At 43.7% G+C, this 12,930-nt stretch overlaps 3 protein-coding genes across 5 annotated transcripts in view; 2 read left to right on the forward strand and 1 right to left on the reverse strand.

The window, feature by feature from the left end:
• INO80C (INO80 complex subunit C) overlaps positions 1-6,212 on the forward strand; it is a 29,952-nt gene extending 23,740 nt beyond the window's left edge. Inside the window, exons 4-6 of one of the 3 annotated variants that reach the window (XR_014557499.1) lie at positions 63-130; positions 2,078-2,175; positions 5,987-6,212. Coding sequence is in view for 2 of the 3 variants with exons in the window: in XM_083709950.1 (XP_083566076.1) it covers positions 63-130; positions 5,987-6,118 (200 nt within the window). In the remaining variant the exon portion in view is untranslated. The remainder of the gene's footprint in view (positions 1-62; positions 131-2,077; positions 2,176-5,986) is intronic. The other 2 variants (XM_083709951.1, XM_083709950.1) reach the window with 2 other exon arrangements.
• COBL (cordon-bleu WH2 repeat protein) overlaps positions 1-12,930 on the reverse strand; it is a 1,088,462-nt gene that overhangs the window by 693,044 nt on the left and 382,488 nt on the right. The gene's annotated exons all lie outside the window — the stretch shown is intronic.
• Positions 1-12,930, forward strand: part of LOC310830149 (uncharacterized protein) — a 318,853-nt gene that overhangs the window by 264,143 nt on the left and 41,780 nt on the right. The window lies entirely within an intron of this gene.

A 12,930-nucleotide genomic window follows, 5' to 3' on the forward strand; every position in this document is an offset into this window, starting at 1 on the left:
TTCCAAAAAGAGGTTAAACAAAGAATTGAATTCTTCTTTCTCTCTTTCTGGCACACCTCCAGATTTCAGCATAGATGCTCCTCCTTCCTTTAAACCAGCCAAGAAATACTCTGATATTTCAGGACTTCCTGTAAGTATTTTTCTTTTCATATTTCTTAGATTGGCTTTGGTCTTACTCTGTCCTTATTCAAACTCCTGCACAGAGGGATGGTCCTAAATAGCAGTAACAAGTTCTCCCTGTTCTGGGGAACCATGTAGTAGTTTTGGATAGATATCCTCAATTGGGAGAATTGTAAAGGCAGACAAACCTCTTGGAAAAACCAACCTGTCACTGCAAATCTTCTTCAAAGTATAACCAAAGCACAGCATTGGCTGGGCAGTATGGCACACATTGTCAGTTCACCCAGAACAATGGTGAGGTCCAGCCAGTCTGCCTAGTATTTTTAGGAAGTGATTATTTACCCTAAAACATGCCCCAGTGCTCTCTGCAGCACACTTGCATTCTCTGCAGGTGGAAAGTTTAAAGAAAGAACTCTGGCTGTACAATAAAACACATTTTTAACAATTTGCCTCAAGACAGTAGGGCCTATGATCTTTTATTTAACTCCTATTTAGTTCATTTCAGAGTAAAACCTATCCCCCAGGTGGCTTACAGAAGATAATTAGTTTCATGTAAATGCGGGATAATTTATAGTTTCATATTTATTTATTTTCAGCATTTAAATCCTGCCCTTTATGCTTTCATGATGGCTTACAAAAATCACTTCTAAGACAGTTCCTGCCCTTAGACTCACAATTTAAAAAGATATGATGAAGAGAAAGGACTCAGGGGCATCTTACCCATAGAGGCAATTGGCGCGGGGCACCAAGACGCCAAGTTCTGGAGGGCGCCAGGGAAGAGGTGGAGGTTGGGCACAGCGCCTCCCAGCATCAGCTCGCCGCCCTCGCCTGCCTCGCCGAAGCAGCGCCGCGGCCGGAGCCTCCGCCTCTTCCCCGCCGGAGGAGCCGCTGCTTGCCTCCTCCAGTGCTGCAAAAGGTCAGCAACTCTGGGAAAGGGGGGGCGCAGGAGGGACCTTTGCACCACAGCGCTGGATATACTTAAGACGGCCCTGAAAGGACTGCATAGCAGGAGGAAAAAGGAAGCTCAAGCAAAATTTCTTAGAGTTGCAGTCAATGTCATGGCAACTGTGGCAGTCTTGTCCTTGATAAAGATCAATCCCTCCCTTAAACACCCTCCCCTCCCCCCCCCCAATTCAGAGCTGGTGACCACAGGCACCAGGTTCTGCCCACCTTTGACGTCACACAGCGGGAAGGGGCCTCTGGTAGCCTTTTGAGACCTGCCTTTGTAGGTTCAGGCCAAAATTCCTACCTAGGAGAACAGCTCAGCCTCTCCCTTGAATTGGATGAGTCCTGTTTCACCAAGGAAACTGTCGCAGGTGTAAACACACCTTATGCCTTTTTTCTGGCTGTTTGGAAACTGGGAAATTCAAAAGGACAGTTACGAGAAACGAACCAATTTGAGTTACTTTCGTGGAGTGCTTTCTAAGGGTTAAAAAGGTAAAGGACCCTTGACAGTTAAGTCCAGTTGCAAATGACTCTGGAGTTGCGGCACTCATCTCACTTTATTGGCTGAGGGAACCGACGTTTGTCCGCAGACAGTTTTGCTGGGTCATGTAACCAGCATGACTAAGCCGCTTCTAGCGAAACCAGAGCAGCGCACGGAAACACCATTTACCTTCCCGCTGGAGCAGTACATATTAATCTACTTGCACTTTGATGTGCTTTCAAACTGCTAGGTTGGCAAGAGCTGGGACTGAGCAATGGGAGCTCACCCCATCGCGGGGATTCGAACTGCCAACCTTCTGATCGGCAAGCCCTAGGCTCTGTGGTTTAGACCACAGTGCCACCCGGGTGCTAATTATGTGCACTTAGTAAAATGCAGTTCCCTAGGACTCTTTAATTGTACATTTTTAGACATAGTGTGTAAGTCGCTCTCTAATAGGTTCAGTTTTCCAGTTCTTTTTGGGTGGAAAGCTTAGGAAACGAGTGTTCAGACACATACATAATTGTTTTGTAGCTTTATGCTGTTGTGTACTGTATGGAAAATTGAGAGGACACATCCATACCTCAAGGAGCTTAAGAGCTAAAAGCAGACAGAAAAACAACAGAAGAAAGGTAGGAAAACAGAGTTATGGGTAAATGAGGAAAAAATATGTGACTATTTCCTTAGGTAAAGCCATCTTGAATCTTTTTGGGGTATAAGGCAGAGTAGATTTTTTTTTTTAGTAAATGCAGTAAAATAAAGGTATCAAGAAATCCCTTTATTTTATTTGTTGTTGTTGTTATTTTATTACATTTACTAAAAAATGTCTACCTGTAATTCAAGCCTGTGGGGTAGGCAGACTTCTGGTTTACCTTCAGAAAGCTCACACTGTCTGTCATTTTGCCTCTAAGTCTAGGAGTTCTGAATGTGTGCCACATGAAGTAACGCAGAGATTACCAAAAACACCCTACAGCAAAAGGACTGTTTGCTTTTTCTTCCATTTTAGCTCTCTTTAATTTTCTAGGGAGTTTTTCCTTTTACCTTCTAAACCTACCTTGTAGCATTGCCTATATTGTTGTGGGTGGAAGAATCCTCTGGCCTCCAATAAGAGCTCTCAGCATCACCTGTTTCATTTAGATAACTGGATTAGTGGGTGTTGTTGTTGTTGTTGTTTTTAAAAAAGCAGCTTGAGATCTTCAAAGGAAGCCCTAAATTCGACTTTGCAATTACTTCCTAATGTAAGGTACAAAAGGGATAATGTAAAAATCTAAGATGCTCCTTGTCTTCACAGCGGCATCCTCACTTGTCCTGGTTGAAGCTGGGGTTGCATACTTCTGTAAAGAGTCTTGATCATTAAAATGGAGAAAGCAATGAACATTTTCATCCAGACGCTGTTTGCAATTTTCAAACCGGCATTAGGAAACGGTTGGGGCAGCAGCTGGGAGGGCAGCTCCTCCAGCGGGAAGAGGCAGGGGCTGGACACGGCACCTTCCGGCTTAGCTGGCCGCTTTGTGCCACAGTGGCCACAGCAGGCGGAGGCTCTGGGCGTGGTGCTGCTTCAGTGTGGCATGGCAGAGGTGGGCGAGGGCAGCGAGCAGGCTGGGGGAGCTGGCCCCGTGGAGATCCACAGCGCCTGATGCCCGGCTCAAAGACAGCTAGCAGGAGGGGCGGCGCACATGCCTGAGCCTCAACCTGCTGGGCGAGCGAGCACGCCGAGCGAGTGGGCCTGTACCAAGTGAGCAAGGGTGCGTGTGCCCCTCCCGCCGAGTGTTGCCTCAGTTTTTAGCCTTCTGGCACCCCACAGAATTCAGTGCATACAGGCTAAAAGGGGGGAAACCGAGCCAACGCTCGGCGGAAGCGGCACACGCACACTCAGCGCACTCGTTCGGTGTTCCACGGACTCTCAGCTGGCGCCCTCCAAAACTTGGCGCCCCGCACCACTAGCATCTATGGGTAAGACGGCCCTGCATCTGACACAGTTTAAGGCAGCTTCATTTGCAGCCTGTCCAGCTGTTACTTTTGCTCCTTGCATAAAGGTGTCCATCAGCTCTGCTACTTTCCAGAACATCACTGCACAGGCAGTTCTCAACAAGGATGTTGAGTAGCCCTTCTGCCAGAGGAATGTAGAGGAGCTGTTGGGAGCCCCCCTGTATAGTGTTCAAGGGCTGCACTAGAAAAGCAACGTCCATTGCAATGGGCCAACCCCTGAGGTTGGGGCAGGCTCGGTGGGCTTCCTAAATCGAAAGGGATGGATCATGCAAAGTATTAGCTTTTGCCTCAGCATGTCATCATTTTTTAATATTGTCATTCTGCAGCCATCATATTAAAACAAGAGTTTCATTTAGGGGCTGCATTTGCACTTTTTAGATTTCTCTTGAAATTTAAAAGATGAGCCCCTGGTCATATTAATGCAACAGAAATTTCATTCAACGCTGGAGGTGGGGAGAATTAAGTGCTCAAACATCTGCCTCCTTTTGAAGACAAACCAGCCCTGTTGCTATAGCAACAAAGATAATTATATATAGCTCAGCTCTGTCTGTGGTCTTCACCCTAAGCTTACAGAAGTGTAAGACTTTTTCTCGTCAAAGTACAGTGTTACTTTATCTAACTTACTGTATAATTTGGGAGTGAAATTTATATATTCCAATGTAATTTATATAACCCCATTGCAGTTATTGCTGGGATGCAGCAATGTCTCTGTGTCTTATTTCCTAAGATGAAGAATATGAATTGAAGATAAGTTAAGACCACACAGTTTTTGCATTGCTGTAGTAAATATATCTAGACAGATAGTTTTAAATAGAAAATATTGCTGCTGGAATATCTCTCTAGGCATCCATCAGTGTCTAAATGTTTCTCCAGGAAGAATCAGGAACTCCACCGGGCATAACACTCAAATCACAAAGTTATATTGTCGGTTGATTTGCTGGGATCTCACACCACTGATGGAAAACTCGACACAAGACTATAATAGCCATTGAGAGACCCATCTTCCTCCATGAATTTGTCCAGTCCCCTTTAAAAACTGCCTAAATTCCATTGTTAATTATATACTATCTGAGGAAGTACTTATTTTGTCTATCTGGAGCCTACAGCCAATCAAATTTCATTGAATTTTATAGACCACAACTAAGTTTAAAGTCTTGTGTCAGGTTTTCAGGCTGCTAAATGGAACCTCCATACTCAGAAGAAATAGACCTTCTGAATACCAGTTCTTGTTGGGCAAACGATCTTTATTTTATTTTCTTACATTTATAATCCTACCTTTCTTCCGTCATGGAACCCAAGGCAGCCTACATGTGGTTCTCCAGTGCTTACCCACCCAGGGTGGTTTGCTGGCACTCGCTGAATGTTGCTCTTAGACCAGGGGTCAGCAACCTTTTTCAGCAGGGGGCCGGTCCACCGTCCCTCAGACCTTGTGGGGGGCCAGACTATATATATATTTGGGGGGGGGGGATGAACGAATTCCTATGCCCCACAAATAACCCAGAGATGCATTTTAAAGAAAAGGACACATTCTACTGATGTAAAAACACGCTGATTCCCGGACCCTCTGCAGGCTGGAATGAGAAGGAGATTGGGCTGCATCCGGCCCCTGTGCCTTAGGTTGCCTACCCCTGTGTTAGATAATCCGATGAAGTATATTTATTCAGAAATCTAGCTCTGCAGGTTAGCTGTGAGAAAGAAATGCTGATTAGCATTCAGAAATTAAGCTTGTCAGACCTAGTTCTTCTAACTGCCCATCCATTTGTTGGTGTAACCTGCCTTACACAATACAATTAAATATCTTGCCTGTTTATATGTTATTTATTGACATGGTTCTCTAAAGTTCTCTTTCAGAGGAGATCACAGAAATGCAGTTATTTGGGTTCACTGTTAACAGTGTTTGTTTCTTTAGCTTTTGGTGGAAATTAACATTTCACAACTAAACCACATAAAGAACTATTTAACTGCTAGGAATCTGGATGAGCAACACCATGGTGGCCAGTCATTTCCTTTTGCTCTTTACATCGTGTTTTGTGATCTTGAAATAATTATGATTTCAAAAGCTTTGCTAAAGTTGCAAAAATATATTCAAGAATATCGCCATCATTTTATTAAGGAGACAATATGCTTTTTTAGGGCAAACAATGGGGGTGAACCATTTCCATAGTGCCCCGATTTGTGTGTGTGTGTGTGTATAAATAATTTTATTTATTTATTAAAGTTCTTATGTTACATTGGTAAACATTATCATATTACATCACAAGGCTTATTATACTATAATTTTCAACATGTATACATGTATATTTCAGAGGGAGAAGTGGCTGGGGCTAGCATGCTAGTTTAGCTGGACCTTTGCTTTAATTCATTATGGTGTGACTAGCATATTTTCGCCTGTTTTAAAAGTGTGGGTGTTTTCACAATTTTCAGCTCAGATGTTTGTGTGTGCTCTTCTTTTAGGCAAACTACACCGACCCACAGAGCAAACTGAGATTTAGTACCATTGAGGAGTTTGCCTACATTCGGATGCTTCCTTCTGATGTTGTTATGGGTTACCTCACTCTAAGGAAAGCATCAACTGTGGTTCCCTGAGAAGAGGAAACAAAAGGAAATCACTGTGCATTTGTGTGTATATAATAGGTCAAAGGTCTTCAAAATAAAATATGAATTATAATTATGGATTTAACCTTGATGCTTATATTTCCTTTGTAAACAATTTGAGCAATGTATCATTGTATTGGAGCCACACTTACAATCCTCCACATTTTATACATTCAGTACTTTTATTCCAGGGTTTTTATTTTATTTCTGGGTGTTAGTTTTGGCTTCTTACATTTTTCTCTTGAAGCGTCTTGACGTGACCTATATTTTTCATGAGATATGCTGCTGTCTTACATCTCTGAAGGCAGTGGCCAATAGGAAAACTACCTAAAGAAGTACTATGTACATACAATTGGTTGGGGGATGTTAAGGCAGCAATCTTATATGCAGTTACTTAGGAGTAAGCTTCACTGAACTTAACGGGGCTTACTTCTCAGTAGATGTGTATAGAATTGCGAAGTCTTTCTGCTAGTAAGCTGGTAAACGAAAGCAGATGTATAATTATGTTCTGCCAGCCTGGCTTGTGGTTGGAAAATTATACGGTTCCATACGAAGAGGGTACGTTAGCAATTTCTTTCACTTTCCCCCCACATCAGAAAGAGTACTGCAGTACTCTAACGAAAAGTTACTTCCTTTCTTTGCTTTTGGACCAACCCTTTTTAACACTTCAAATCTCTTGGAGAGTTAGCAACAACCTTGCATAAATCTGATTTAAAGGAGCAGACACTTATTAGGGAGTTAACTTCCACTTTCTTTTGCTTTTATTTGCTTTTATAAAAGCGCAAAATCAACCACAGAACAAAATCATCACAGAAAGGAGGTGTGAAATATCAAAGAGAGACAGAGAGGGGGGCAGAGACATCCGTATTCCATTCCAGGCTTTTGAAACAATGCAAATTATAACATGTCTATGAAAATAAAAACTTCACTTTCGAGTCAGAGGCTTTATAAGAGTTATGAGAGGATAGTGACATTTAAGAAAACACACCCAGAGAAGATCTGGTTAAATAAAACTGCCACAAACTTACATTTTTCCTGGACACTGAATACCAGCAAACAATAGAAGTTCAACAGCTCTTTCAGAAAATATGCAAGCTTGTGCAGTGCGACAGATTTCTAGAGGAAGAGAATTCCATAACTTTGGGTAAAAGGGTAAAGGTACCCCTGACCGTTAGGTCCAGTTGCGGACGACTCTGGGGTTGTGGTGCTCATCTCGCTCTATAGGCCAAGGGAGCCGGCGTTTGTCCGCAGACAGCTTCTGGCTAGTTAACCACAAATGCATCTCTATGGGCCCTTGCTGTTTGAATTTGGTGCCTCAGCAGTACATTCAGGAACGTCTTTTCAGTTGTTCTTAATGATTGTGTAGTACAAAGGAAAGAAAACAAACTCTTGAGTTAATGCTGGGCTTAGGCTGGTGTGGGCTTTATTGGTTAAAAAACAACACCTTGGATTGCACCTGTAAAACACTAGGGGATAATATAGATGCTGATACCTTCCTGAGCAAAGAGGTGGTAGAAGAACAGAAGCGGAATTCAGTATTTTCTAAGAGCAACTATTGCAATGCATGAGGGAGGATGGATTCAGAATGAGCACTCGGATCAAGCAAATCTGACATTCATGATGTGCACCTGTTTAGTAATGATTCGTCGTTTATTTACACACATTTTTTCTATAATATAGCTAATAATAATAGTAAGCACTTTCAATTATTCTGTCAACATTTTCCTTTAAATGTGCCAGCTTTGGGCAGCTGGCACACTCTATGGGAGAATGGGCAGGGGCGCATTCTCAACTGTCTCTCAGATGTTTGGCTAAATGTGGACAGATAGCTAAGGGAAAAACTCATCCAGCGCCAGTGAGAGGAAAGAGCCACTCAGAAAACCAGCACAGGGCTAGTCACGCAGGCATGCTTGCCGTGCCCCTCCCTTCTCACCATCTGGTTTCCCCTCCAAGTTCTGAGTCACATTCTTCCTCTTTTCCCAAACGGAGGGCTCCAGGAAGTAGGTTGTTTGGCTTGGAATTAGTCAGAAACAGGTGGCTCCACCTATTGGGAGTTAGTCTAGAGTCTACAACAAGCAGCCCTTTGTTTTGAACAGCTCTCCTGGACACAGAGGAAAGAGTAGCGGCAAGGCCACTACTGGCGTTCAGCAGCCTTCGAGACGTTTTGATTAGCCAGAACAAATGGTGCTTTTCTGAAAACCCACACCTTGGTAAACCTACACGATCTGAAGCAGGTGTTATCCATAGGGCCTGATGGTGGTGTAGCCTACTGGGAGCAGACCAGTTCAGCACTCACAGTTATCTAGGTCAGGCATAGGCAAACTTGGCCCTCTAGATGTTTTGGGACTACAACTCCCATCATCCCTGACCACTGGTCCCGTTAACTAGGGATGATGGGAGTTATAGTCCCAAAACATCTGGAGGGCGAGTTTGCCTATGCCTGCATTATAATCTCCCAAGTAATTCTGATAGAGTGGAGGAAGGAAGGTCCTCTCCTCTCTCCAGGTACCTGCAGGCCAGGTACCAGGACTACTAGGAAGTGTAGTTTTCCATGTGCTGCAGAAATGCTTGCTGGGAAGTTACATCTCCCAGGGCTCCTGGCATCCAGCCATAGCAGTGTATCGGGCACCAGATGGGAGTTTGGGGACACCTTCCGGCTTCCTTCTGGCTCATCATTGCTGAAACAACAACAACAAAAGGGGAGGTGGACGAAGGCACACAGATATGGGCATGTGGGTGGATGGGGGGGGCAGATAAGAAGAAGGACTTGTTCTCCAGCTTGGACCAATATCTAGGATGCAGAAGAACATATGGGGTCCTGAAGATCACCTCATACAGTGGTCCCTTGGGTTACATATGCTTCAGGTTACAGACTCCGCTAACCCAGAAATAGTACCTCGGGTTAAGAACTTTGCTTTAGAATGAGAACAGCAGCAGGAGGCCCCATTAGCTAAAGTGGTGCTTCAGGTTAAGAACAGTTTCAGGTTAAGAACGGACCTCCGGAACGAATTAAGTACTTAACCCGAGGTACCACTGTATTAAAAATGAACACTGTAAAGCTGACAAATTTTGTATCTTCAAGCTGGGGGGTGGAGTGGAATGTGCATTTTGGTGACATGATGCCATTTTATCCTTTTAAGGTAAGTTGGGTTTAGAGATGACTCGGCTGAAAAGGAGCATGCCTCTTTTGGGAGACCGCTGTGCAACATAGGGGCCACCACTGAGATAATCTAGCATGGCTGCGTGTCACCAAATCATCTCCAAATGGAGCAGAGTATGAACCTTGGATTTAAGAGCCTTGGGAGGAAATGTATGGAGGGATGTGTTGATATTCTGGGCCTAATTTGAATACAACTTTAAAGTAATGATCAGCACTCTTAGTTGGGCTCAGAAACCAAGATTTTGGCTTCACAGTATGCTCATTCCGTCAAAGTATCGTGTGAAAAGTAGTGCTTTTAGAGATATGCAGCAAAGGATGGAGAGAACTGGATTTGTTGGCAGCCTTTTGCCATCCACTATGGCGCTGTGGGTTAAACCACAGAGCCCAGGACTTGCCGATCAGAAGGTCGGTGATTCAAATCCCCGTGACGGGGTGAGCTCCCATTGCTCGGTCCCTGATCCTGCCAACCTAGCAGTTCGAAAGTATGTAAAGGTGCAAGTAGATAAATGGGTACTGCTCTGGCAGGAAGGTAAACAGTGTTTCCGTGCACTGCTCTGGTTCGCCAGAAGCGGCTTAGTCATGCTGGCCACATGACCCGGAAGCTGTACACCGGCTCCCTCAGCCAATAAAGTGAGATGAGCGCCGCAACCCCAGAGTCGTCTGCGACTGGACCTAATGTTCAGGGGTTCCTTTACCTTTATTTATTATCACCTTCCTCTCTCAATCAGCAGAGGAGAAGGACTATTTAGCTGCTAAGGAGAGGCAAAGGAAAGACAATGCAGAAAGAAATGTAGGCAGTGGGACCAAGATCTCATTCAGCTTTCTCTGCCTGTTTCCAGGGGAGATTCAGAATTCTCAGTATTCAGAGCTTGGCTTACAAGTGGCTATTTTTCACATAATGTGCAGCTAGGTGTTAATTGGCAGGCAGGGCAGCTAAACCCACACTAAGACGAAGTGATCTCTGCAGCTCTGTTTTATAGCCAGACCGCAGAGTTTATCTCCAGGCGTCCTATCCAGAGAGCATTGCAGTACTCCAGGATCACCGGTGCATCCATCACTATGAAAAGCGCCAGTCCTTGAGCAAGGCCTGCCACTCATTTATCCACCAAAGCTGATAAAAAGCACCCCTGAGATTCAAGGACCAGTGCCTGGGAGGGTGCTGTTGAAATGTCTCCAAGATTTAACTCCCGCCCTCAGCCCCGCTCAGTCAGAAATTGAGTCCCAACAGCTGCTATTGTCACAAAAGCAAAATGCACCGTAATCTGAATTAATACCAGCTTTGTCAATTTGTAATGAAAAGCCAGTTAGCATGGAATGGCTTAATGGCGTTCAAGGAGCAAGAAGACCTATACCTTTCCTTCACGGTTTTAGTTTGTATACTGTACTGGGATCAATGAGCAATGATTCATTGTACACAGAGTTATACTCACAACCACCTTTTCCTTATCCAAGTTTAATTTAAAGACGTCCTCATTAGTAGATCTTATACTTGCTTACCCATAACTGTTGCCTTGGCATCCGTAAATCCCTCAGGGTCCCTTTAGAAAACTGTTTGCTGGTTTCCTTTTCTTTGCCTCTTTAAGCTGAACAACATTTATCCTGGTAGCATTCACCATTGCCAGAAATAGGTAAAAGTAAAGGGACCCCTGACCGTTAGGTCCAGTTGCGGACGACTCTGGGGTTGCGGTGCTCATCTCGCTTTACTGTTCTTTCACTGTTTACCCTTCTTTTTACCATTGCATCCCCTGCATCAAATTTTAGATTGTAAGCTTCTGTGAAGCAGGAATCTGTCTTTTTGTTGTTACTTTAAAATGTTGGCACATTTATGGTGCTCAATGACTAATACAAATGCTGATTATAAATAGCAAGGGAGAAAGATAAAAACAAAGATCCCAATTCAGCAGTAAAAACGTAAAGGTAAAGGACTCCTGACGGTTAAGTCCAGTTGCGAACGCTCATCTCGCTTTACTGGTCAAGGAAGCCGGCATTTGTCCGCAGACAGTTCTTCCAGGTCATGTGGCCAGCATGACTAAGCCGCTTCTGGCGAACCAAAGCAGCGCACAGAAACGCCGTTTACCTTCCCGCCAGAGCGGTACCCATTTATCTACTTACACTTTGACGTGCTTTTGAACTGCTAGGTGGGCAGGAGCTGGGACCGAACAACGGGAGCTCACCCCATCACGGGAATTCTAACTGCCGACCTTCCTATCGGCAAGCCCAGTGGCCTCAATTGTCTTCTTGATCTTCCTTTGACACCAATAATAATAATAATAATAATAATAATAATAATAATAATTTATTTATACCCCGCCCATCTGGCTGGGCCTCCCCAGCCACTCTGGGCGGCTTCCATAAAAACAAAAAATACAGTAAAATATCACACGTTAAAAAAAACAACAAACCAATTGCAACCTCGTTTCCTTAGAGCCCATTTGAGATTGTATTGGCCAAATCTCTGTCCTTTTCTATCAATGTCTTTAAGGCCTGGTCTACATGTGCATCAAAATGAGATGGTAGCGTTCTGAGGCAGTAAAATGAGCTGCATACTTCAGAAAAGCGGACACTTCTGGTAAATAACAACCTATTGAGAAAATATGAGCCCTTCAAATAACCCTGAATACAGAATTTAGCATTCAGAAGGGTGTGTGTAGGACATTCCTATACAACGGAAAGGAAATACTGGCAATAAGATTGCAGAAAATATTGAATAATACTCTACAAACATATGGCCGAAGAAAAGGAAGTAAAAGCATTAACAGATTCAAGTGTTACTCAAACTGGCATTTATTTATTTATATTTATTAGTCGCCCCATAAAATGATTTCTCTGGGCACAGTAAATGCATCAGGCTAATTGTAAAATTAAATCCGTAAGGCAGCAAGCCAGAAAATGTCATCTGCTGGCACCGTCTTAAACAAATAACCATGAAAGAAGAAGAAGACGAAATGCCTTAAACAGTCATTTCATTCCCTTTGAGTATTTGAAGTGGGCCACGCTTCTGCCATAAAAATGACATTTTGTAAACTATTAATAGAATCTCCTAATGCCGGCCTTGTCTCGTTTCAATTAAATTTTGACTTTGAAATGAGATGGAAGGACAGAAAGGGGAGCAGATTCGTAATGGACTAGCAGCAAATTACTGTATATTGCACTCGGAATGGAAGGCAAAACTGGGCCACAGACAGTGATTAGCAGTGGCTCTGTCCAAAACTAATGAAGCAGAGATAGACTGACAGAGCCGGTACTGAGGTCATATTTACAAGTGATGACTCAATCTGTTACACATTTAACTGTAAATTGGTTAAATCTGAGTTCCATCCCAGAAGAGGCAAGTGGCCCCATCTCCCTCCATCTCTTTCAAAAGCTGCTTCTTGTGGAGCCTTTGGCTTAACCCCTTGGTCCTCCTCTTTAGTTGAAATGGAGCTTAAGTGCTTGTAACTTTTGATAACGTTCATCCCTTTCGGCTGTCCCCTTTTCATGGTGACCTCAGGGTCACCTAATGTAAGTGCTTGAGTAATCACTCCAATGGCAGCTGTGATTACTCAGTCCCTTCTAATGCTTTGCCTGTTGGACTTAACATCAACGTTGGTTTGGTTAGATTCTGGGTTGGCATGCCTACTGCAGCAACATCATTTTGTGAAGT

This window comes from Podarcis gaigeae, assembly GCF_964106915.1.
Source record: "Podarcis gaigeae genome assembly, chromosome: 13".
Taxonomy (NCBI): domain Eukaryota; kingdom Metazoa; phylum Chordata; class Lepidosauria; order Squamata; family Lacertidae; genus Podarcis; species Podarcis gaigeae.